The following is a 26,710-nucleotide window of genomic DNA, read 5'->3' as shown; positions in this document are numbered from 1 at the left end:
GTGATTGATTAGTCAAACACTTTTTTTTTTTTTTAAGTTAATCACACACGTCCAAGTGCTCTTAGCATCTTCAAAACTCAGTGACTCATAGCAGTGTTTTATGAAGTGGCCACTCTGAGTGAAGTTCTAACATTTCGCGCTAAGCAAGAAACAACAAACTTTTTATTGTACTTAAAAGATGTAAAGACATGAAGCAGACAAAAGCATAACATTAATTGCACAAGACAATACCACAGGACAGCCATTAAATGACAGTTCACAACATAGCAACATTATGTTGACTATAGCATCAGTTGCAATTCATACAACATGCACGCATGACAATGACTATGATTTTGCATTCATTCCAACTTGAATGTTATTTTTTAAGATTGCAATCATTTCCAGACAAAGTAACGATTGTGATTCATAGCAAGGGTCTAAGAGATGGTGTCAATATTGATGAACAGCTTACATAATTCATCTTTGAGTGCAGTCTATGATGTCAAGCACATATAAATGTTGACTCAATAACAACAAAGAAAGGTTTCTGTGTGGTACTAAGCACCTACAGTAGAAGCAAAGTGTGCTAGTGGATCCTGTAAAAAGTGTTTGTTAGGCGAGCAAGGCGAGTCCCATTACATGTGTCAGGTCCTTAATTAAACCAAAAATGGACATCTTCCCGCATTGTCACTAATCAGTTTATCCACTCTACTAATTCACTTTTACCCCCCTCCCCCAATTGTATATACTGTACCTCTAAGCAGTCAAACGGATTAAAAAAAAAAAAAAAGAGTAATTATTGTTAAAATGGTTCCACAAAATGGAGACATGAGCCAGAGAGAAAAATAAGGATAGAGGAGTCTATACAGAAGAACTTGAGTGTTGATTCTGGTCTCATTTGGCTGCTGTAGCCACATTCACTGGCTCGGTCTGGACCCCAGCATCTGTCGAATGACGTTTCTGACCCTGCCGATCATTAGAACATTGATCAGACTTTTCTTGGCATTTACAGTGTTTCTTTATAATGTGTCATGAAGAATTTCTGGTCTCAAAAGCCTGGCAATCATATGGGAGTACTGTATTTTCACTTTTTGGGAGGTTCAGATAAATATTTTGACAATTCTCACCTGTAAACATTGGCGTACTGTGGGTTACCAGAACCCAGAGTGAAGTTATTACTTTATATACTGTATACTGTATTTTCAACTCCCTAATCCTTGGGTATCCAGCTAATATTTAGTTTGTGAGACAAACCACATTTTCCGTGTTGGTCTATTTACACACATATCAACTGTAAATGTTTATATATGAATGAAAATAAAGCATGACTACAATCTGAAATCTCTCAACTACATACAAATAGGTAAATGGCAAATCTAAACCCAAATGTGTTATATTTCAGATCTGCATAGCCTCATGTTGTTTGCTTAAATGCAAAAAACAGTTTTTCTTCTTAAAAACGAAAGAAAGTATTAAAATAAATAAAAGACCCCAATTTTATAAAACATAGTCAACTAGCTTAAAAAAGCCACCGTGATTATGTGTTTTCACGGGTTGCGAGAATATGATGTGTGTCAGCCATTGCTTGGCAACTTATTGGACTGAGAAAACCATACAGTTATTAGATATTCAGCAACAAAAAAGCAACACATCATATACTTTGATTTGAAAACAAATATTTTGAGATTTGGTTCCCCTTTAAACATCCCATAAACAAGGGTTGGCAGCAATGGGTGCATGGAGTCATGACGCCCAATGCACTTTGAAACTGTGATTCTGGAAAATATCCAATACAACTAATTTTGCTTCGGTGCAACCAATAAAATATGTCATAAGTTCTTGAAATTTTAATCACTTCAAATATAGAATAAAGTGCAAGATAGAATCTCCTCATTAAAAAAAAACTGAGAAATTATATTCTCCAATTATTAGATGTTCTGTAGGTTTTTACATTGACATCATACATGGTTAAATTCAACTAATCTTTTATGGAATATTGTAATATAACAATATGTATAGAAATTTACAGCATACAATAAAATGCAGGTCCTTCTGAAAGTAAAATTGAAGAGCGTATGCATGTAGTGTGACGATAGTTCAACAACTCCATGCTCAAAGAACCTCCTGGCTGCTCTTGCACTCTCAATTCACAGGTCATCCTCGTAGTATGGCTAAGTTCGGGCAAGGGCCTGCTATACACAAGAAGTTTGAAGTTCGGCTATGGGAAAGGGAAAGTGCATGGCCAGCTATTTCACAAGATATTGTCATTAGGCCACCAAAAAAGCACCAAGATTCAGGAAATGAAAAAAGAAAAAAAGCAGGTGACCAAGCCTTACTCACAGGTAAGTGTGCTGCTGCAGCTGCTGCAGCTGCTTTGTTGTCGTTAGCAAAGATGAGTTGTAACAAGCTAACATCTTTTCCCCAGGCTAAAAATTTTACTGTAAGCCTCCAGCTCCTCCACACACACACACACACAAAAAAAAAATACAAATAAAATCTGATTTAATCATCTCAAACCTTCAGAGCAGTACAGCTAAAGTCAACTGTGATACGCCTGAGATTTCACTTTCTCAATGTCTGAAAAATCAGATATTAACAGCACAAAAAATAATAAAATCATAGAGACTAGTGAAGGTAAAAAATGATCTACGGGTGTTTGGTTATTTCTCAAAATTAAATTCCAACTAGTAGCGAGACTTTTTTCATTAATTTGCTTTTTGACTGTTCAGCATCATGCGGCTCTGACTAGCTACATGATGTTTCTGTTTTGTTTTGTTTTTCCAAACGCTGCTGGAGCTTTCATGTGCTTAGCTAACGGGTGAGAAGAGATGTGAGCACGTGGGCGGTGAGATTTGAGCTACCTGCATGCAACAGCCCCCCCCCCCCCCCCCCCAAAAAAAAAACAAAAAAACAAAAACAAAAACAAAATAACTGCTCAAAAATGGTTAATAGTAGTGTTGTAATGCTCGAGATCTGTCAATACGAGTCTTGAGACCACATTTTGAGGGTCTTGGTCTTGTTTTAGGATTAACTCCAAAGTTTTGGACTTTTCTGGGTATTGCACTTGCCGGTCAGACACTTCAACTCCATTGGTATGACTTTAAGGAAAAACAATTGTTAGAAAATACATTTAATTTTTGTGTAACTAAAATAAGTGCAACCTTCACTGTTTTTTTTTTTTTCTTTTTTCTTTTGATAGATTTTTATGGTCTCAGTCACTGCTTATCTTCGTCTTTATCCTCTCTCGGTGTCGACCCCCCAATTTGTTTTGGGTTTTTGTATTGGTCTTGGTGAGTTCTGGTCTTGGGCAAAGGTTAGGAGGTGTCAGAAGTTGGCTTTAGTCACCTGGCGAGCTACTCCTGCCCTCTAGTGGTGACAATGCTATAGGATATTATCACTGAAAATGGGATTCCTTGGAAGTCTTGAGTTTACAACTAAATATTGTTGGTAACTTGGTAGTTTTTGCTGTGAATGTTGTGTTTTAATTTACCAGATGTTTCAAGAAGAGCTGGATGGAGTTCCTCTTCTCTGGCTTCCGGGCACTGTCACCAGCTTTGGTGGCCACTGAGGCCACTTTGTCATCTATGACCACCTCGACTGATTTGACCGTTGCTTTGGGTTCCTCTTTGGCCTTTACCGCAGAAGTTGCGTCTGCAGGTTTGGCAGGGGCAGGGCTTGCCTTCTTGGGGTCACTAGCCTGAAAAGAGTGGAGCAAACCATAAAAGGTGCATCATAAACAATGCAGGCCATTTTGTCAGGAAGATTTCCCCGTGCTTATTTTTGTTTCCTCCACAGTACAAATACACGTTGCAACTCAAAATTGTCAAATTGTCTTACCATTTATCTTTTCTGCTATATTATTGGCACAGGCATCTGTTACCAGTAAATTTCCTGCAAGTACACCTGATGATCTCTCATCAAACACACGGCTTGCAGCCTGAATTTAAAAGTGTAAAAAAATACTGTATTTGGGAAATATATCATTTTGAGAATTATCATGCTCATGCAGAAAACACTGAAAAGAAAATCCTACATTTTTGCCCTGACAATTGGCTTCCGAAAATTTATGATTCCAAACTGTTTGTAGTTGTGAATGAATGAGTTGGTAGGGCCTGTCCTATGACTGACAGGTGGTGAATACCATGAATGTTACACTTGAACGCAACAAAAAACGTGCCAGCTTGTTTCTAAGTGAAATAGAAAATGCACTATCAATAAGTTCTTACTTTAGGTTTGAGGAAAGAGAGGAATGAGGACTTCGATGGCGTTTTCTTCTCCTCGTGAACAGGTGGGGGTGGTTCTGGCCTTGCAGTGGCCTCCAGAGTCCCAGCTTTAGCAGGATTCACCTTTTCTCATGAAAATGAAATAACAATTAAAAAAGCAAGCTATTTTAGAAGAAGGATAATAAGGACATCATTAAAGTGGACACCTATAACTGAAAGGTGAGAATAAATAGGGAAAAGATTGAGACCGGAACCAAACCAAATAGGAAAAGAAAAGCAGCACACCTTGATCACTCTGAACTGAAGATAGTGTTTATAATACTGGTGGAAGTAGAATGGTCAGTTAATCATTGGAAGAAGTGAAAGAAAATGTCACATAGCAATTTTAACAAAGTGCAATAAATTCCTCGATCTTCATATGGATCTGCACAGCACTGGAATGTGATCTTACTGAAGTTTTATGTCAATTGGAAGAATGAATTTTAGCCAATAATCGGATAGGCTGTTAAATTAAAGACCAGAGTAGACAACCTGCAAGTCAAAGAGGATGTAAGGAATATAAAGAGGTAAAAGTGCAGGATCATTAACTGATGCAAGGTGGGGAAAAGAACTTCTCGCAATAAATTAAAAGCATGGAGAGTTACCTCATCAATATAAAACAGTATCCTGATTCATAATACATGCAATATATTATGTAGAAAACCTACAAAATCTAACCAATCTAGATTGTTACCTCATTTTCTACCTCTGGCTGCGGTGCCTCTACCGTCATCTGTAGAAAGGAAAAGTTTGTTGCTTTCCCATCAAAGATTCTCTACAACAGACTTACAACATTTAATACAGTTGTTATTTTTTGCTATTTTAGATTTATTCCAATTAAATAGCACTATGATTGGATCAAATCAATTCCTAGAATGCTGGTGGAATGTTTCTTATTTGGGTACACATTTCCCCAAGAGAAAAAATGGAATTGGAAACAATGAGTTCATGGGTCATACTGTAGCAATTGTAATTTTTTGTTTTTATTTATTTATTTGGTAATTATACAAGCTGTAACAGTATCAGTACAGCACAAAACAGTACAGCACTGTATTAAAGGAGACACTTCATGATTTCCCTCCATTATTTAGAACAGTTATTAAGTGTTTTAATAACATTTCTATCTGTCTGCCTGTCTGTTGATCTTCTCAACCGAGCAGCTTTGTCACAATATTGAGTGAATAGGATATAGTCGCTTCTAACAAAAAAAATATAGTATTTTTTAGTGGCTGTTGGAAACCGCGAACACAGTTTGTTTCTGCCGCTGACTGATTCTACCAGTGAATTTTCCCTGAAAGGCAGCACTTTGCTATGCCCCTGAATTACATTTTTTACTTTTGTTGGCGGATCCACGAATTTGGCACATGCAGAAGATGGGCAGAATGATTGAGTATGCTCTGCTATTCAGTAGCTGATTGCAGACCTACTGTTAGCGAGTGCTAGCCTGTGCACATGAGGAGCTGCCTTTTTTTGTTTTTCTCAGCTTTTCCATGATAATGTTAATATTTTCTACCCGTCATCCAAAAATGGCAGCTTTACCCAGTCAATAGCTGTTACGTCCAAGGCAAAGGTATTTACAGTCGCCAGTTAGATACATAGACTTAATAGAAATCTGTAAAATTAATTCTCTTGCAGAAAAAAGAATTATTTGTGGCTAACTCTTCATATATGTGGAACATGGTTACTCCCCTTTAATTGTATCATAAATAATATGTTTTTCACTAAGCTTAATATTCTACACCTCTAGAAGTAATTGATAAATGCTGGCACTTTGACCTTGCCATTTGAAGTTTTGTGTCACTTGAGAGGCGCATTTTCTCGAAAATTTGGACCGAATACCAAAGGTATGTACTCCTATATTACACGTCATGTGAGCAGTTGCAAAATATAGATAACTTTTATTACCACATTTCTGCTTATTTACCTTCTCCTCTACAACCATCAGTGTTGCCTCTTCTGGTGTCTGTTGAGGTTCTTCAGCCTCATTTGCAAATTCAAACAAAAACATTTTTTAAAACGCGTTAGGGTCGCTTATCAAATATTTACTTTCAGTGAATTACCTCAACCTCTATTACTGCTTGTTGCACATCATCAGGAGTTTCCTGCAGGCGAAATTATTGTATTTTTTAAATTAATAATTAAAATATTTAGTTGACGCTTAAAAATAGCTACAAATAAATTTACACACTTCCAGAGTACTGCTGGATGAGTTTACCTGTTTTTCTACAATGGGAATTACTTCAGCCTCTACTTCTTGCAGTTGTGTCTCCTTGTTAGTCTGTAGCACATTGAAACAATTCTTATCAAAAGATAAGTGACTATAAAGCATCAACGCTGTTAATAGCAAACCTCACCTAACTTGTCCAACAATCAATAGTTTCATGCAATACATGTTTTGCAAAACATTAATTTATTCTAAGAAAACTAGACATCAATGACAAAATATTATAATAAAAATAACATTTAATTGAACTTTAGTCGCTTATAATTGAATAACTAAATCAAATAGTATCATGAAAGATAAATGTCAAACTTAATTCAAATGGATCTTTATTCTGCCAGACATATAGCAAAAAAAAGTCACCATTTTTTTTTTTATTGCTCTGCACCAAGCACTTTAATGGAAATGAACCCATAGTATTGTTGGAACTCCAATCTGAATTTCGCTGTTATCCTGATATTGACAAACAAACTCTGAATCTGAATCTGAATCTACATATCACCATGTAAATGCCAAGAGCAATATAACTTCAAAAGTTTCAAAATAATGTGATTTATAATCATAGGCAATTGAGAACAAAATAAAACAAAACCTAATAATAATAATAAATATTACAAAAATTTCAAATCCGCCCGTTTGCCTAGATGTATGTTATATGTAAAACAGCGGGGGGTGAGTGAAATTTAGAAGGGGAGGTGTAAGTATTTCAGTCCGTTGCACTGTTTCACTATTTAGAGCAGGCTAGTGATGAATTATCTTCTCAATGCGCATGAAATACCGCTCACCTCCCAAAAACCATGATGAAAACAATTCAAATAATGCTGGCATTCTAATTTGATCATCTTTATTTTAACCTGTTTCGAATGCTGTGCCTGAATGATAATACTAAAGTGGATCCCTTCATATAAGCTTGGTTCCACAAGGCAGACAGATGTAAACAATATAATGGCATATTTTTCTGGGGTGTCGATTTGACCTTAAAGTCATACAATTTTGGAACATATTCATCTTCAGATACAGTTTATCACATATAATGAAATATTAATCATATAAATTACCTTTGGACGGAAGAATTTGCTGAGAACATCTTTGGTTGATTTCCCTTTGGATGATTCCGTGCTTTTTGCCACAGTTTTTGTTGTTTCTTTGGAGGTGGTGGGCTTTGCTGATTTGCTACTTTGCTCTGCTTTGACTTCCACTTTTGGAAGCTCTGGTGGTGGAGGTGGTGGGATTAACATTCCCTTAGAAGCTGCAGGAGGATCAGAAACTTGTGCAACCTTGGGAGAGAAACAGACTTAGAATTCTTGTCATCAAGGTAAAATACACTCTTTTTTCTATAGCTCTTGTCATCATTTCAGACAAACTGACTGGGCGAGGTACGCTCTGGTCAGTCAATCACTGGGTACCTAAAGATAAACAACTACAGTATATTCATTCACACCTAAGCGCAATTTGGAAGCTTCAGGTAAACTATTTTAGGTAAACCTTTTTTTTCAAGATGTGATCAAAAAGCCAGAATACCCAGAGAAAACCCACACAAATGTGCGAAGACACACAAACTCTACAGATATGATCAAACTGTGATTTGAATTTGGATACCCACCCAATAACCATCATCCTACTGTGCTCAATAAAGCAGTGCAATAAAGCAACCATTGCAAGGTATTCAAACTTTCACTGTACAATAGTAAAAAAAAAAAAAAAAAAAAAAAAAAAACAAGGAGCTTTAACAGAAGGTGAACCCAACACAAACACAGAAGTAGCCCAATGGCTTTAGGAGGAAATAGACAATGTGCTCACAGTGGTGGTTGTCGCTGACTGGCTCTCCCTCTGCCTCTGTTTAGCAACAAAAGAGGCAGCAGTTTAGAGTAGATCAGCAAAAATGACCAGAAGCCATAAAAACATCCCATTCAGCCGCACTAAAAAGAAGGCTTGTCTGACTAAACCAAAGTCTAAACGAATCACTGTATTAGCAAAATATCATTCACTACAACTTGTTTATTCATTTTAATGTTGCTGTCCTATGAAGAACACTATCGTGTCATATTTTACTAGTTTTTTTTTTTTAGTCTAAAACCAATTAAATGTCTTACTTGTTGTTTATTTATAATTAAATTTTATTTCAATCACATTACATGTTTGGTGACTGACAGCAAAAAGAAAGAAAACAAGACCTTGCCATCAGTTTTGATTCACTTTACTATAATTTTTCAAATAATTCGTTAAAAAACATCTGTACTACAAAAAGTCTCAAAAAAGGCTGAAAACTACATGTACTGAATAACAAGTAAAACACTAATAGTGACGATTATAACGTTGCTAAAGAGATTTATGAGATCCTTGAGATTTTATGAGATCCTTGTTGTGCTTTTGATGAGCTTGCCAAAACTACAAAAAATACTTGACAATCAGTAATCTCATTTTCCTCCTTTAAATTTGTGGAGAATTCAAGACCGTGTAATCTAAAAATATGACACAATTGGCTTTCAAATATCCATATGATTCATGCTTTTTTTTTTTTTTTTTTTTTAAATCTATTAATTTATTTTCAATTTTAAGTGTTTTTATTTATTTATTCATTTAGTTACAACAAATTCAACAGCTCAAACAAAATGGCACCCAGTCCTAAGCCAAGACATTAAATACTGATCAACAGATTGATCATTTATGGAATGGTTGGCACACTTCCCTGAGTTTGTCAATGTTCCTTGGGGAATTGCATTTAAAAATGACATCTGAAAACATTGTGAAAGACTAAAAAAAACTCTTCAATTCTTTCTTTCTTCCTTCATTTATTTTAATATTTTCCTAATGCTTGGACGGATCTTTTCACAAAAGCACCAACACAACTTTAAGATGCTAAGGTTGATGTGCATGGTTCTGAGGTGAGCTTTTATTCAGAAAGCATTTTTTGTAATGAAATTCTAACTCTGTACAATAGTCATATGCAATTTTTGCACTGTGCGACAAAGATTTAGTTTTGGCTGAATGGCTCACATATTTGTGAAGAAAATACCTTTCTCGTGGTCAATGGATGCTTACAAGCATTCCAGGTTCCTGTCATTTAAAAAACCATGTTGGCATCTAAGCATTACATTGATACTTAACAATCAACATTGAAAATAGTTGAACTTATCAATGAACGGCTAGTTTGGCCTTCTGATTTTGACCGTTTGCAGAAGTCAGGCTGTGTCGAAGGAAATAAAGTATCGTTACAGCATTATACATCATCTGCTCAAAACTTCATGGTCATTATTCAAGGTTGTCAGCACAGTTTGATAAAACAATGTGACAACCTTGAGAATCTTTTACGTCCAGTATGGTGTAAAATCTTATAATGAAGATGGTGAGGTGTGAATATTTTATTGAAAGGACACCTTTGCCTACTGGAGATCGATTTTTAAATAAATTAATACTTGAAAATGTTTTAAAAGTACTTTCATTGTTTAATTTCAGGGCTGGATGATATGGCAAACGGAAAATGATCACAATGTGAACAGTGGCGCCTCCAGAAATTTTTCATAGGGGTGGCCAGATGGGGCCACTTAAAATCTTGGGGTGGCCAAAACTAAAAGCCATAATATCAGGTTTTCATTATATTATTGCAGTAAAAAGGTCAGGGGAAAATCTCTAAAATGTGCCATATTTTTCTGTAAATTATTGTTGGAATGGAAAGATATGACAAGACGGATATATACATTCAACATACTGTACATAAGTACTGTATTTGTTTATTATAACAATAAATACACAAGATGGCATTAACATTACTAACATTCTTTCTGTGAAAGGGATCCACGGATCGAAAGACTTGTAATTCTTAAAGGACAAATGTGAGTTTGTATATTGTGACTAGATGTTGCCATCTAGTGTATTTGTTGAGCTTTCAGTAAATGATACTGTAGCGACTTAACTGTTTTGCTCAAATGCATGATGGGAAGTGGTGCAACCATGACTGTGTGTGGTTCTCTGCGTTGGGTACACTACAGGGCATTAAGAAAAAGTTCAACTCCTGTCATTCTTCCACACGTCGCTTCCCACAATATTTATAGTTGCTGCGGGAGAGATGACAAAGCTTTTGCCAATTAAAAGCACGGCCCCAATGAATGCTTGTAACTACTCCACTCACGTGACACTGCCTCTTATCTCTGTATATAAGTAAAGTGGCACCATTGTAGGCTGTTTGCGGCAATGCGTGAATAAGTCGTATCGCGAATGTGTTAATTGCGATAAATATTTTCAAGTGATTAATTTAAAAAAATTAATTACCGCCCGTTAATGTGATAGATTTGACAGCCCTACACTTAACAATTCAAAATAAATGCATTCATTTGGGATGAAATGCATAACTGATGCTCCAACAATCTAACGATATACTGGCAAGTAAGGTGGCCAGTGGGGTGGCCAACCAATTTATACCCCTGGCCACCCCCTGGTGGCGCCACTGAATGTCAATCAGCAGAAATTAGGTGGAAAGTTTTTTTTTTTTGCGTCATAATATAGGTAGCATAAAGAATTGGAATAAAAATTCAGCAACACTGACTCTGCTTTTTAAAACTGGTTCCTTTCTGTTTACTAAACAATGATTTCATGAGGAGTGCATGCCAGCAAGACACATTTTGCGTATTACCGTAATCACTTTATCACCAATCCCATGTGTAACGCGTGAAAGTGAATATTATGAGGAACGACACGTTTGAAGTAGCCATTGGATATCAGTATAATAAAAATAAAAAAAAGTAAATAAATAAATAGGTGTCGAGCAGACTCCTTGACAGCCAATGGCCATATCTTTTTCAGAGATGGTCATTAGCATTGCATTGTCCAAGAGAGCAATTCATTTTCAACGCTATTGATTGGTCATTAACGTAAAATACATGTACTGTCATTTAATATGAAATAAAATTCCAAAAAAGAAAAAAAGGAAATGACCCATGTTGGAACTGACCATTTGTAAAAACTCGAATTTGAACATAAGAGGTTTCTGCTTGACAGTGATGATGTAAAGCAGGGGTCTCCAACCTATTCCACAAAGGCCCGTAAGGAGTGGAGGAATTCATTCCAACCAAATAAGAAGACACCTTTTCACCATTCTGGTGTTTTACAAGTGCAATCAGTTGATTGCAGTCAGGTTTTAGCACAAACCTCATTGGTTCAGCTGTATGTGCTGGATCGGTCGGAGCAAAAACCAGGACCCACAGTGGGCCTAGAGGACCGGTTTGGAGACCCCTGATGTCCTGTTTTCTCGATTGTTATCATCTCTGATCATGCAGTTCAGTTTAATTGGTCACCTGATCCTTTGAGACTTCAGGAGTTTCCTTTTTGGATGTTTTAGTGGGAGTCATCTGCCGAACAACGGAAGGGACAGTCAGCGTTAAATTCTGTCATAAAAGAAAAACATCAAATAAAATAATATTGTGCCCAAGTGTAAAAAAAAAAATCTGAGTAATTTGAAATGCTGAAGCTGCACATAAGGCACATATTGAATGTCAGTCCATAATAGCAAGAATAAGTCTTTAGAATAAAATACGTGTCCACCTCTGTCTGTGGACATGTTTGCACACTGTGTACACTGACAAAGTGGCAACCATTGTACTCTGGAGATGGCGTAGGCCTGCCCTCGCTCTATCTTCACCAATCTAAACTTCCATCCACATAGGCCTCCCTTGTGAGCTCACACCATGGCTCCAACAATAGGCCACCACATTCCCGTATGTTCTAAACCTTGATTAGCATGGCACGAGGGCACTGTAACTCTTTAAAACGCTACACGTTCCAAACGACGGCATGATGAAGAGGAAACACAATAGCTGCCTATTGTACATCAGAGGAGAGTTTGTTATACGTATTGTAGATACAATAAATTGAGTAAGCTGCTAACGATAATTCTTATTGTGTTATTTTACATACAATATCAGCAGCTGGAAGACATTAAACAAATAACTTTTGTTGAGCTGAGAGTTAAAGTTTAAATTGAATAGAAATTTTACATTTAATCTGGTTATAGAAAACAAACCAACCAAAATACCACAAGCACGCATATGATCAGGTTTTCTTATTTACTTTTAAAATGCATCACTTACTAAATTTTTGAAGAAATTCATAACTGGACTCTCTTCTGAGTTAGTCTCCTCTTGAGCAGATGTGCTGTTAGCGTTGTCAGTTTGGTCTGGCGATCCACTCTTTACTTCTGTCAGTGCCTCTTGCTTTTGGTTAGCTGTGTCCTAAGCACCATCACACAGAGTTAGCCTTTAGAGGGTTATGGAGTGGTAGAGCAGTGCAGCAGCGTCTTAATAACAGCATTGAGATGGGAGCACAATTCCAACCATGCCTCTGCCTACTCTGCACATTGTAAACAATAACCCCATTATGAACGTGCATGACCCCCCTCACCCTCACTCATTTATATTCAACTATGTCGGAGGGTCGTGTCTCAAGAATTGTCAGAAGATCAAAAAACCTTGCTGTCTTAATGGTGAGACCCTGTGAAGTGGCTAACCTTGATTTTAGTTAATCTAATAGTGTAATCCAAAATCACTGTTTCATTCTCTAATCCAAATTTGGCATTCTAGGTCAAGACCGCCTGCAACGAGCATTTATTTGCTATTCATAAACTTCATTTAGATGATGATTAAAAGAAAGGCAATTTGTAAAGCAATAAAGACATCAGTAAACGTCACTAAGATCCCACTTTCCCTAAACGACTGCAGTAATCTTCATCTTCAAGTGCAGAGCTTGAAGTTAACCGCTTCCTGATCAGATCGGATTGGATTGGATCTGGTCATTTGCATGCAAATCTGTAATGGTGAGTTTTCTGTTATTTAATTGTTAATTTGGCTGGAATGTCTCAGTTTAAAAGAGCCCTTGGTCTCAGACAATGTCGTCTTCAGCATAACACTAGAATATAATGATGAGGGAAGCATTCATTTATTCATCACTGGAGATCAAATGAAACACATGTACAGGTAGAGCAGTGTTTTGTGATATCATGCACACCTTGATACGTCCTTGGCAGCCGTTGTGGAGGTCTATGCATTGTTTTGTTCTGGTTATCATTGAACATTTGAAATGATAAATTTGTGTGGTGAATCACTGCGTAGTGTTTGGATGCTACAACATAGGTGGGAAGAACAAAGCCTCATTTCACCGTTTGCTATCACCAAGTATGAATCAGGGCGAAAGGACTGAATATTTGCCAAGGAAAAGACAGAGAGAGTAGGCCTCGTGGCTGTAATGACTCAGAGGAGCTGATTTCACTCATTTGTTCAATTACTGTACATGTACGTACAACGTGTACATGTTACATAATGTAACAACAGTAGGCCTATGCACATTTTCAAAGGTTATATTTTAATTCAGAATTTTTAAGTTTCACACATATGGGATATCAGTCAGCTAATGTGAGGTCTGATTCAGCCCTAAGGTACTTACTGAGGGTCGTTTGATCATTGATACAGTCATTTATGCTAGACATTGTTTTACTTTGCATGAAATACATTAGTGCAATAAAATTACGGCACAGTGAAAAAGAGCCCTTTATTTCATATTGTGACATTTACAAACATTGTAAACTAAAAAGGCAGGGAGAAAAACAATAGCTCAGCTCAGTTAGCATGCTGTTGTGTGCCACAATGCTGTGGGTCCTGCTCGGCCTTCTCCCATTCATCGCTGTGGGTCCTGCTCGGCCTTCTCCCATTCATCTGCCGTTGTCACTGATCCGTTCCAGTTGTTCGCTCCTTTTTGACTTCCTTTGTCAACCCTGTTGCGTCTACTGAAGCTCTTGTAGGTGACTTGACTTGTCTGGATTCTATCATGGTGGACGGTGGTTGACCTGGACACCGACTCCTGCACTTTACCCCTAGCAACTCTCTCTGTTGTTTATTGTCGGATTTTTGTGCAGCATATGTTTGTGTCGTTAAAAAATCTTTATAATTTTGATGTGTTAGTATTTTATTTGACAAATGAAAAATTAATCACAATTGTAATATATACTCTACGTTTTTGTCATTGCTGAAGAAAACTAACATTCTTCAATGAATCCAGCGTCTTTGTCTAAACTATCTCTTAATTAATTGAACATCAGTTTAATTTTTTCAGTCAAGTTCTAAATATGTGAGGATGTAAACTTTACAAAACACTTCCAAAGATGGGAAGAAATCAACACAGAAAAACCTGACCAGAGAGTCAATCAAGTGACGCCAACCCAGATCTGGACTGGAGACTTGGAAACATTATTGTAAATTAAAACAAAAAGGAATCGTAAGTCACTGTTATGAAAAAATGTGCCGTAATATGGTCAAAACAGTCGCATTCAGTTTCATGTACTGCAAGTGTACGCAGTATAATAATAAAAGAAATATATAAAAAAAAGCAATATAACAATGAGTCAAATAAAATTATAACAAGAGAAAATATGCTTTGTATTGAACTATTACTTCTCTAATGGATCTACTTATATGACAAAGGTGATCTGTTAACCTGATGAGATATGGTCAAAATGTCAAGTGTGTAAGGTGTTTCTTGAACAATAGATGTACACAGTCTCCAGTCATCAGTAAAGCTGTCATCTTCTGCTAGTGTTCTGACATTTGGTCTGACCAACATTCCTTCGACTTCTTTTCTATTGTGGCTAAGCTTGATTTGGCCTCTGCGGTAATCTCTGATGCATCATTCATTGAGATCAAAAGGCAAGGTTTCATCTTCTAAAATGATTTTTGTGACAACAGCTTCAATGCCAATCTTGTACACAAAGAAGCTGCTAAAAAGCATCAAATTCATTAATTGATTCTTGTGTGGCTCCTTTTGTTTTTAGGTGTTTTCAATCTATCCTTACGGATCACCTAAAAAAGAGGTACGTCTAAGATATCAATATTAATTCTAGATAAATACTCTTCAATATCTTGATCCTGGTTTTCTTTTTGTTTGGATAATGTTCTCTTCAAATGGTTCATCTTAGATTGAGCTTCTTGAAACCAGCTCCTATTTTATTATAATTCTGCTGTCAAATCACACCATTCCGTGGATCTGATTTTACAAACTTTAAGGTTCTTGGACACCCATTCAACAAAAAGCTCTATAACCATAACAGTTTCTTCTTCATGTGAACTTTCATTTTCCTCTGTGGGCACATTGGAGACAGTTGGATTTTCCACATAACTATTGGGTTGTGCTTAAGCATATTTAGATGACTTAGAGATTTTAACTTTAGTAGATGTTTTCTGAAAGGGTTTGTAATCTTTAACAGGTACGGCATCAAATTGATTACCGTAGTTAAAAAAAAAATGGTTAGAAACACAGATATGTACTTTCTGGTGCAACCTCAGTTTTTATCTGTGTAAGTTTCTCAGCGTTATCCTGAACAGGCAAAAAGGCTCTTCCTTAGTTGTGCTTGAGATTTCATGGATGATTTGGGAACAGAACAGTTTTCACACGTGCTTCGGTGACTTTTTAATTTCAGAAGACATTTCTTAAAAACTGTGTCTTCATCAACACCTTCTAGCACTACTTCCATTTGCTTTTTATTCCTCAAAGTACATGTCATCTTCAGTAGGGATGATGGTCTCCACCACAGCTTATTTTGGGACTGTCAGGATTTGGATGAGCTATTCTGAGAGGTATGCTGCAGCTTCCGCAAATGCTTGAGTGACTTCACATTGGGGATATGAGTCTTGGATAGGTGCATCCTCATCAATACTTCCTCGGACTTCGACTGTTTCCTCCTGTGTCAGTTCTCCAGTGTTCATCTCATTATTAGTGGGGATATTGGTCTCTACGAATGGTAGGTCGGAATCAGCAGGTGCATTTTCCTGTTCTGTTGAGAGGGAAACAAACGTGACTGAAGTGATGGCTTGGTCTTTCAGGTGAATTTCACCTCTGGGTTCCAGAGGTGTGGTAATGCTGATTTCAGGGTTCTGAGGGGGGACTACAACTGTTTCCTCTTTCATCTTATTTGTAGTTCTGTTCTCATCTGCCAAAATGGCAGAATGTGTATTTATCTCAGAGGCCAAATCAATGTGTTCGTTTGCTCTAACTTCTACGCTGGGTGAACATTCATCAAATTGATCTTCAGGAACTTCGTCAATGGTTGACAGCTCTTTGTGCCATGTAGCATACTTTTCAAAACAGTCTTCAAGCAAAAAATCATCTTGAGAATTATTGATACCTTTTTCATAGAATGGCTCCATTTTGCCCAAAATTAAATGTTCTTCTTCCTCTGAGATTGGTTCCATCACCGTGATCAGTGGGTCAACACAGATGGATGGTATGTCATTTCTGTCCCTTGTATTGGGAATGATGACCTCAGTCTCACCAACAAGAGTTTCATCTGATGATCTGCCTTTTCCATCCTGAAACCAAAATACTTTGACCTCTTCAGCTATTTCTGTGACTGATTCCTCTTGGTTACATTTTACTGGGATTTCTGGATCATTTTCATCACAGTCATTATGTCTACTTTTTCCCGGATTTGGGATTAAACATTCCTCAATCACTTCCACTCTTTGAGCTTTGAACACAATATCTTCATTAATTGCATGTCCTTTAATGATTATTCCTGCAGTCTGGTTCTCAGATAATTCCTCTTTTATGATGTCTTCAACTTTATCCTTTGCAGTGATGATATCAGATTCATTCAGTTTTTTTACTCCTTCTGGTCCAACAATGTTCTCCACCACTCTCTTGGTGGTCAATGCTTCCTCTGCGTTGTCTCCTGTTTGCATTGAAATATCTGCTTCAAATTTTCTGTTTGTCTGAGTGGACGATACAGCTTGGCAATGCATAGAATTTGGCTTCTCTTTGGGGTCAGATGTAGCAACTGCATCTCCTTTGCTCGAACGTGATTCCTTTATCATGAAAATGAAGATTCACATTTAGAATGAGACTTTGGTGTTTAATTCTGGGAAAGACAGTAATCACGTGTATGAGCAGGATATGTATATTGCCGACACCCCAACCACGACCCAGAAGAAAGCAATCTAATGGGAGAAGTGGTCACAGACTACATAATGCATACAATCTTGGGTGCCGATTACATAGGACATATTAGATACAACGGCTATGCTTTAGCTCTAATACTAGTATATCTTTTCCCCAACTGTCTATCATTTTTCTATAGCATCTGCCCTCATTAGGTTGATGGTAAACTGAAAGCTACAGCAGCTGACTTTTTTTGAGAAATGGAGTAAATCATACGGCGTCTAGTACAGCATGTAGACCAGGGGTTTCGAAACCTTTCCACATAGAGCCCCAGTGGGTGCTGGATTTAATTCCAACAAAACAACACGACACCTTTTCACCAATCTGGTGTATTACAAGTGTAATCAGTTGATTGCAGTCAGGTGCTCCTTGTTTTAGCAGAAACATCAATGGTTAATGTCTGTGCTCGATTGTTAGGAACAAAAACCAGGAGCCACAGCGGCCCTTGTGGACCGGTTTGGACACCCTTGATAAAGAAAAAAACAACCACACACACACTTAAGGCCAATCTATTTTTTACAACTAATGTTTTTGGAATGTTGGATGTAGTCGGAGTAAACTAACACAAAATGTTAGGAAAATATGCAAACTCTACAAAGGAAGGTCAGAGCTGAGAGTCAGACCGTAAACTTGGGTTGTCCCGATGCTGAATAAATATGTATTTTTTAGATTTTTTTTTCGATCCGATTTTTTTTCAAGATTCTTCTGATACCGCTACGATACCTAAACTTTTAGACCAGTAAAAATAATCCAAAAAATAATGAACCCAGTAAATGACAAATCATATTTTTTGTATTAAACCTAGCCATGCTGGTACCTCGTCAAGATGCTCTACTCTGAAATATTACACAATGTTCTGTTACTATCATTAGTTTGCAAAGAACAGTACCGTATTTTTCGGACTATAAGTCGCAGTTTTTTTTCATAGTTTGACTGGATACTCATGAGCAACTTATGTGTGAAATTAACACATTATTATATCATTTCACATGTTATTTTGGTGTTTTGGAGTGACACTCATGGTTTGGTAAACTTGGTAGAATGTTCTTCATGCTATAGTTATCTGAATCACTCTTAATAGCTATCTGACGTTAACATACTGTCTACATTTGCGTTCTGCCTTTGGCAATCTGTGTTCAATTTTATTATTGACTTTTTTATATTGAAATGCATGCGTTTAGTTTGTGGCGCTTTCATGCCAAAGTGGGGCCGTACTCGCACTTGTTTACGTGAAGGACAGCACTCAGACGTCAGAAGAAGACGGACAGCTACGCAGCTCTGAGCGAGTGGGCGAGTTAGCGAGAGACAGAAAAACATGGCTGCGAACCTAGGTTCATTGTTTATGCTTGTAAAATATCTCTAAAAAGGCAACGCCAGTGTGTATCATCTTTTCTGTTGTTGTTGTGTGTTGTCCACCCGCGATCGGACACTTAGAGCCAGTTGTGTGGTTGTTTGAACGATGTGCTAATACTAGCGAATTCATGCTAACCGTTTGTGTCATTGCTATAATAGCAGCTAATTATTATTTATTTACATTTATACGAACCTGTTTGGTATCGAGGACGAAATTGATTTGCATTATTATTTTTAGTTTCACTCATCAAATGATGGTGTCATAACGTCGGCCAAAATAAAGTCAGCAAATTATACTGACGTCCAGCATCGTCATTTGGGAGTTTAGCTCGCTGTATAGCCAGGACCGAGCCATAGCGTCCTGGTGAGGACAGTACAATCGCATTTCGTTGTTCATGCATCATGTAACACTATCATACTGTAGACTTATTCAGCATGTTGTTCTCTATTGTATTTTTATTTTAAATTGCCTTTCAAGATGACATATCTGTTCTATGTGTTGGATTTTATCAAGTAAATTTCCCCCCAAAATGTGACTTATACTCCGGTGTGACTTATATTTTTATATTTTTTTTCCTCTTCGTTGGGCATTTTATGGCTGGGGCGACTTATACTCAGGTGCGACTTATAGTCCAAAAAATACGGTAGTCTCTCTCAGTGGACATGTTTTCCTAGTGGTTTGAATTACAGCAGCCGAAAAGCACAATGGTACTGAAAACGCGATCTTATACGTTCCTGTGACCAAATTCGATACTGTCCAATACGTCAAAAATAGCCTTATCGGGCGCCGATACCAGTACTGCAGACATCACTACTATAATACTACTATATACTACAATTGGAAAACCAATAATTCACAGTGTTTGGTTTTCCTTTTTAAAATTTTAAGATGAATCAGTTACAAAGATAACTGAATCATCAGAATTGTTTTACCACAAACCTTTCTTATACAACCTGTAACCATGTGTCATCTGAATTGATCTTTAAAAAATAAGCATTAGCATTTGCAAAGCTAGAAGTGGAAACTATAGCAGCTATTTCTTTACATTTTGTAGTACTGACTGAAAAGAAGGTATACTGTGAGCATGTTGTTGATTAACTAATATCAGGTAAAATGTTGGCTGTTTTCCTCGTTATATGTACCTGTACATTAAAGTAATAGTAATCGGGCAGAGTGGCAGCAACAAATAGCGACTCCAAATCCAAGTGTGGCAAGATAAACTAACCGACAGCAGACAAAATGCACAACATTCTCCTTTTCATACCTTTTTTGTTCGTGTAAAATCACTCTATGTGCGACTATAGAAGTGACGACTTGCAAATAAATATTGCCATCGCAAAAGCATAGACCATTTTGGGTGTATCTGACGTCATGAGCAATGGCGGACTATCTGAAATACTTGCATTTGATTGGCCGAAACGCTTCTGGCATTTAAAAATGACTGCTCGTGGCAATTTTGCCTACTGTGGAACTACTGGCCTTTGTTGACATTTTTATCCACCATCAAACATCAGAAAAAATGAATTCTGACTCAGAATACTCAAAAACTGGTTTCTCATTCTTCGTCCAACTGTTTTCTCATCCTTCGTCCAAAATGAAGCTAAAACCTGCCCTTAATCCTGACATACGCACACACACACACACACACACACACACACACACACACACACACACACACATTAGACATTACATTACAGTCCAACTCAAATCTCAGTACCCCTTCCCTAAACCCTAAAAGTGAAGGACTCACCAACTGTGTTTCGTCAGCAAGGAGACTTGACTCATTTGTTATGTTCTTATGGTTCTCAGCAACACTCTCTGTATCAGCAGGGGCCTCTAGATCTGCTTTCCTTTTGAATATTTTTTCAAAAAGTTGCATCTTTTCGTCATGTTTTACATCTTCTTTCTGGGGATTGACAGCCAGCTTCTCGGGAACATCTTCTGTTTCAAGATGCTGACTGTTCGATTGCATGACCAAGTCAGAGTTTAACACTGTGGCCTTGCCGTTTAGTTGGTTTGGCAACTGACTGCTCACTAAAAAGAGGATAAAAAATATCAAATAAAAGCATCAAACATATGACTGATCTACAGTTGCGATACATCAATCCATCCATGAAGACCTTTAGTCTGATTTACTTATATTGCACTGTACCTCAAACAGCAAAAGCATAATTGAAAAAAAACTTCTTTAATAAAGTTTCTTAAATTGTTACCGCTGTTCTAACATAAATAATAATGCAATTTTTATCCGAAAGGATACGAGTGGATAGTGCTCCCTGAAGTAAACATGGGTTGGTCTGCCCAAAGAGATTAGCTCGATAGCCAGTGTGTCAACATCTGCTCACTGGATTATAGTCACTGTGGGGGCAATAACTGCACCATGACAGATTAAATATTTTATTTTAGAGACAACACCCATAGTTCAAAATAAGAGGGCAGAGGAAACGTGCTGTATACACAGCATTAAAAAATCTGAAGGATTCGCATTGAAAATGGAAGGCTGATTGTTCACTGAACGATAGATAAAGGGTTAGGGTTAGGTTTTAGAAGGTTTTAGGTTTTAGAAAAGTAAGGAAAAAAGATAAATTGATAATGTGTAACTTTGGAGTTTTCAATTCAGTTTACAATTATAAATGCAGAGGAAGCAAGAATGTTAAAACAACGTTGACAATTCAAATTAAAACAAAGGTTTGGAAGAAAACCATGTTTCTAAAGTAATGTCATAAAATGTCATTTTAATTTTTTTCTTGACACTTTAATGCATTTTCCAAAAATTTTCAAACAGAAAATACAGCACCATCAAGGGCTGTGAATGAGAATATGAAGTTTTTTCTTTTTTTTTTGCCATTAGGGAAGAACACATCTTCTTCAATTACAGTTAAAAATGTTTTTATGATACCTCTGACATACCGTATATAGCTGTAAAAATTGACAGAATTAATGATTGATTCTGTATGGTTTTAAAAAAATGTTGGACAGTTGTTTACCAAGTAAAATATTATAGTATGGTACTATTTAAAGCACTGTATGTTTTTACCCTTGTATGGTGATCAAGTACAGTACTATTTAAAGCACTGTATGTTTACCCCTTCTATGGTTGTCTGTGGGATGTTTTAAGTACCCCTAAATACCCCCTAAATCTTAAAATAACTATCCCACAACATGTACTATACGTCATTGTACTGTCCTCGCTAAGACGTTGAGGCTAAGTCCTAGCTAAACAGCGAGCTAAGCTGTAAACTTTAAGCTCTCTCTTTTACTTGGCTGAGCGACTTCTTCGTGGGAGCAAATGTGCTCTCCCTCGTGTGTGCACATGTGGTCTTTTTTTTATGTGTGCGCAAAAACGTTCTTCCTCGTGTGTACGTACGCGCTGACGTGCATGCGGAAGAACTACCTTCCTGCGCCAAAATAAAAGCATGCATTACAAAAAAAAAGCCACCATTATAATCAAATACACATTTCGCCGAAGGGCAGAACAAGCATATTAATAAAATAAAGATATAAATAAGATACTGTGATGTACAGTAAATTACTGTTCACGCAACTTAAAAAAAAAAAAAAGAAAAAAGACTGGAAACAAAATGGCGGAAGAGACTGTGGCGTCGGGAAGTCCAAATCACGTAAGTCGGGTACGGGGACTACATTTATTAGAAAAATGCTGACAAACCTTAACACAGGCACGAATAGTAGTAGACAACTATTTCCATTATTTGCACTATATGCATCTCCAACTTTCAAATTTGGGAAAACAAGTGAAAGTGAAAACTAATAAATGGTGGAGCCCCCTGGCAGAAGACCAGGACAAAGCACCCATAACACTTAAAGACTTTTGTTGTTGTTGTACGCATGAAATTGTCAAGAGTTACAAAAATTTACAATATCTGATACTCAGGCATTTTTGTATTTACATATATCATATTTTTATATGCCCTTCAACTCATAATTTTTTCCAAAGACACCAAAAGAAGACCAAGTTTACCAAGTTTGCATTCAAATCATGAGGTCATCAACTCTTGCTAGGATAGCTAGGATAGTTATTGGCATATGCACGGGAAGTCAGCCAAGCTTCTTCTACAAGTTAAGTCACGTGATGTAGCTCATATAGTGGATTGGAAAGCTATTTCCAAATCCCAACAAAATACTGTAATGGTATGGAACTTTGAGGTTCAACTGCAGTTTTACGTAATTATAAAAACTCACCATCAATATCTAATCCATTGGATGCTATGTCTACTGCCTGGCCATTTAGCTCTCCATTTTTACCATCTTGAGTGATCTATGAATAAATGGCACAGAATAAATAAAAGCTACTGTAAAAACGTACATGACAACACTACATTTTGGTAACATTTAAATACAGCAAGTAATTGCTGTAATATAACATTAATGGTTGCTCAAGAAAGGTGCAGAAAAGTTAATTATTATGATCATCATCATGAGTAATACTAAGTGGTCAACAAGTTCATTTCACCACATTACCTTGCTTGAATCTTTGATCTTGGAATTCTCATTCCCCATACTTGAAACTTAAATGTGCAGGTTTACTAGAGCCAAGGGAATACAGCATAAACATATCTATAATTTGAACCCTAGCATTTGATCATATGTTATCTATCAGTTTACTTACCCCAGCTGCTCCTCAAGTCTAAGTATAAGAGATCCTACTCTGGAAGAAAACCACAGGTGAAGTGTCACCCTGACAAAGGGGTGGATTCACTGCTACTGCCCAACTATGTTTGCCACTATTGTTGACAGGCCATTGTATGTGTGCTTGCAGATGGGTGGGACTGTAAAAGTAAGTAATCAATTGGATTTCCTTCTCATGAAAAACCCAAAAGACGGGCAACAGCACATGATTAGTTCAAACTGATCCTTCTTTGAGCCTCCTTCATCAACAGCACAGTAATGTGAAGCAACAGGATGTATATTGCGGATGTTTACATGGCAAGCCATACACAAAGCATGTTTTCGTGTTTCAGCATGAGTGACGAAAAAATTAAAGATTAAAAAAATAAAAATACATCATAATGTTAAAGCTGATTGGCTGTATGAGGATTATATCACTGTTTTAGTTGTGGTTTGGGAGAAACATATGATTAATTTTAATTTTTAAAAAAAGGTCTTGCAGGCTATATTGCTTTAGTTCTGTTGTAACATTGTGCGAAAACAGATCATACATCCCATGGTTAGCCAACAAGGTAACGCTATTAACTAACATGGAGGTTCCACTTTTTGGGCCTCATTTGTCTTCAAGTGGCAGACACTAGACAAGTGAACTAGTACCTTCTTTGTCGCCAATTGTGGTGCCACATATTGTACATTTGAATCTTTCAGTTTTCCATTGAAATGCAAGTTATTAAAGGTAAAATGGATAACTCTGGAACTACTTAAGAAATTACCATGGGCTGCACGCTTTCCAATTACTTTGTCTCAAGTTGAGTCAAATCCAAAGGCGCATTTTTTCCCCCTTGTAGTCGGAGTCGAGTTGCATGTCACCAAATTTGCGACTTGAGTCAAAGTGCCTATGACTTAGTTCGAATTGTTTGAGTGTTTGTGCCATCTTCTGTCATCTAGGCTTTCTAGCATTGATATATATCACCTGTTTTATATGCTTCTATTCCCCATTTTATTTTCTTATACCGTAAGATGTATTCACGTCATATATTTTGGTTATTATTTTTCCTTGGCAGAGAAAATTTCCATCATCATACTATAGCCTAAAAAAATATTGTCCATGAACCAGAAAATAGTATGATAGCTATGTAACTGAAGCGCAAACACATACAAATGCTTTGCAAAGTGATTTTTTATTTATTTATTTTTTTGGTGGAGATGATGGGGGGCTCACTTTTCTTGGAGAAACAGTCTTTAATTCTGCCTCAATGTCAAAACTGGTACAATACTATTTTAAATTTTACTGTATGAACATCTTAGCCTTGTTGGTTCTGCACTCAGCTGAGTGACATTCCAACTGTTTTTGTTGTTGTTACTGTTTTTTTAAAGTTTAACTCCAGTTCCATGTAATCAAAATTGACAAGTGGCTTAAAATATCTAATATGACAATATTCATTTTCAAAGCTAATACATTTGTGGATTGTCAAGAGCAAGTAATGGCTCTTTTTGATCATAGCTCATCAGAAAAGACAGAGAGCCCTGTGATGAGATCATCTGCCACTGCATCCCGTTGCACAATACTTCTCTGAGGGTACACAGTGGGGCATCAGCACATCAATACTGCAAACCTTTCAGCTATCAAAGACGTCAACTCATCAACTGTTTTCTTCCTTTTATCAGTCTTTGTTTTTGCAATGGAAATGTGTCATGATCAGAGGGACAAAAGCTCCTTAATGTTTGTTTTTGCTCTTCTTAGAAGCAAACATCCACGTCAGTCACACTAGAATTTTTTTATTTTATTTAAATGAACACTAAATGTGCTGCATTGATGGACATTTTTGGAATGCTTGAACACAATGCTTTCATTGTGGCATGTGGCATGCACATGAAGGTGGGAGTTGGATTCCACGCCTTTTGGATTTTGCACACTTTATATAGGTTCTAATGGCAACACTGCATGCCAATTACAACAATGAAGACATTTTTTTAAAAAAAAGTTTTTGCTTTAGCATTTTGGATAATTCCACCACTTTTCTGGCAGATATTACAATTAATGGTGCTGTAGCGTTACAGATGTGTTCAGCAAATATTTGAGCTTGGGTGCAGTACTGTTTGCTGGAGAAATATTGACAGTGCACTCATTTTGTAACACCTATGAAATTTTGTCAGCAGCATACTTGAAGTGTTTCACATATGATACTGTATACTATCTATATGTCACAAAAATTAAAAAACAAAGGCTCGTCTTGTTCTAGGGACAGTTGTAGAGACTTAAATCAATCGAATGCATGTTCTTTGAGGAAGTGTAGTGATGGATGGAGTCTGACACGTAATGTGGAGAGAGGTTTTGTTGACCTTTCCAAGTAAGGAGGAGCATTTTGTCTTTATATGAAGCGCAAAGTGGCTGGTACCATATTCATGCTGCACAAATTATTTTTTCATTATCAAGGGCAGTTGCTTTCGAAATTCTTGGCTCTGGTTCAGAATAATGAGCAGCATCCTTACATTGATTGTCATTCTGACCGAAGTCCATTAACCATTGGCCAAGCAGTACTGTACTGTATGTGGGGCAGAGTGGGAAGTGTCACACTGTGGTCAAGCTCCTAAGGCAATGGCTTGCTACAGCAAGTAAAATGGATGCAAGGTGGGTACTGTGCAGAATAGAAAAATTTCACTCCCAATTCAAGTCAGCGCGATCGGCTCAGTTCCGCATTTGGGTAGAGAACATTTAGTGCATGCTGTCCCCCACCAAAATAAATAAACAAAGATGGAAAAATGCCTGACTGATGAATAAGAATACACCCCTGCTTGATAAAGCACTAATGTAATTCTATTGTATTTCATTGAGTGGCATTATTAAATTTGTGCTGACAGAAACAGCAATAAATTGATAAAATTATGTGTAAGGCTTAATTCTGATAAATACAGATGTGAGTTTATCAGGCAGTATAGAATAGACTTACACTTATCTGTGGTCAAAAGGTCAAATGACCCAAATTTAACATAATTATGGTGCATAAACCATCAAGAGCATCTTAATACACAAAAAAAGTGGACTTTTTTCAGTCACGGTTCTCTAAAACACAGTTATGAAATCAAAGGCATAGGTTGGTAGGGACATAACACTACCAACTTTTCAGGATACTCAAATTGTCCCCACCAACTTTAAGCGACCTTATTCGCATTATATAATGAGTTCAGTTATGAATGTAATTTAGATTGTCTTCCCGTTTATTGTAAGGATAGAATTGACCCTACCATTGGTAAGTCAATTATTTTGCATTATGTTCGGACGTACATTTA

At 36.9% G+C, this 26,710-nt stretch overlaps 1 protein-coding gene across 6 annotated transcripts; it reads right to left on the bottom strand.

The window, feature by feature from the left end:
• Positions 1-144: 144 nt before the first annotated feature.
• On the bottom strand, positions 145-23,494 carry bcas1 (brain enriched myelin associated protein 1). Of its 6 annotated transcripts, none has more exons than XM_057856293.1 (15): positions 23,421-23,487; positions 23,273-23,337; positions 22,994-23,069; positions 20,544-20,827; positions 12,549-12,689; positions 11,757-11,810; positions 8,266-8,301; positions 7,524-7,742; positions 6,460-6,522; positions 6,305-6,346; positions 6,169-6,225; positions 4,939-4,977; positions 4,209-4,328; positions 3,473-3,679; positions 145-948 (listed from the first exon to the last, which is right to left on the bottom strand). In XM_057856293.1, the coding sequence occupies exons 2-15, from the start codon at positions 23,309-23,311 to the stop codon at positions 877-879; spliced, it is 1,449 nt and encodes a 482-aa protein (XP_057712276.1). In that variant the 5' UTR covers positions 23,312-23,337; positions 23,421-23,487; the 3' UTR covers positions 145-876. The 6 variants fall into 6 exon arrangements, with proteins under 6 accessions (XP_057712276.1, XP_057712269.1, XP_057712293.1 ...); XM_057856286.1 differs by having other exon boundaries at positions 11,757-11,846; positions 23,421-23,485; XM_057856310.1 differs by lacking the exon at positions 11,757-11,810 and having other exon boundaries at positions 23,421-23,494.
• Positions 23,495-26,710: the final 3,216 nt, after the last annotated feature.

Source organism: Corythoichthys intestinalis, chromosome 2, assembly GCF_030265065.1.
Source record: "Corythoichthys intestinalis isolate RoL2023-P3 chromosome 2, ASM3026506v1, whole genome shotgun sequence".
In the NCBI taxonomy this organism is placed as follows: Eukaryota; Metazoa; Chordata; class Actinopteri; order Syngnathiformes; family Syngnathidae; genus Corythoichthys; species Corythoichthys intestinalis.
Note: the sequence above shows the minus strand (reverse complement) of the source record. Positions and strands in the feature narration are given on the sequence as shown.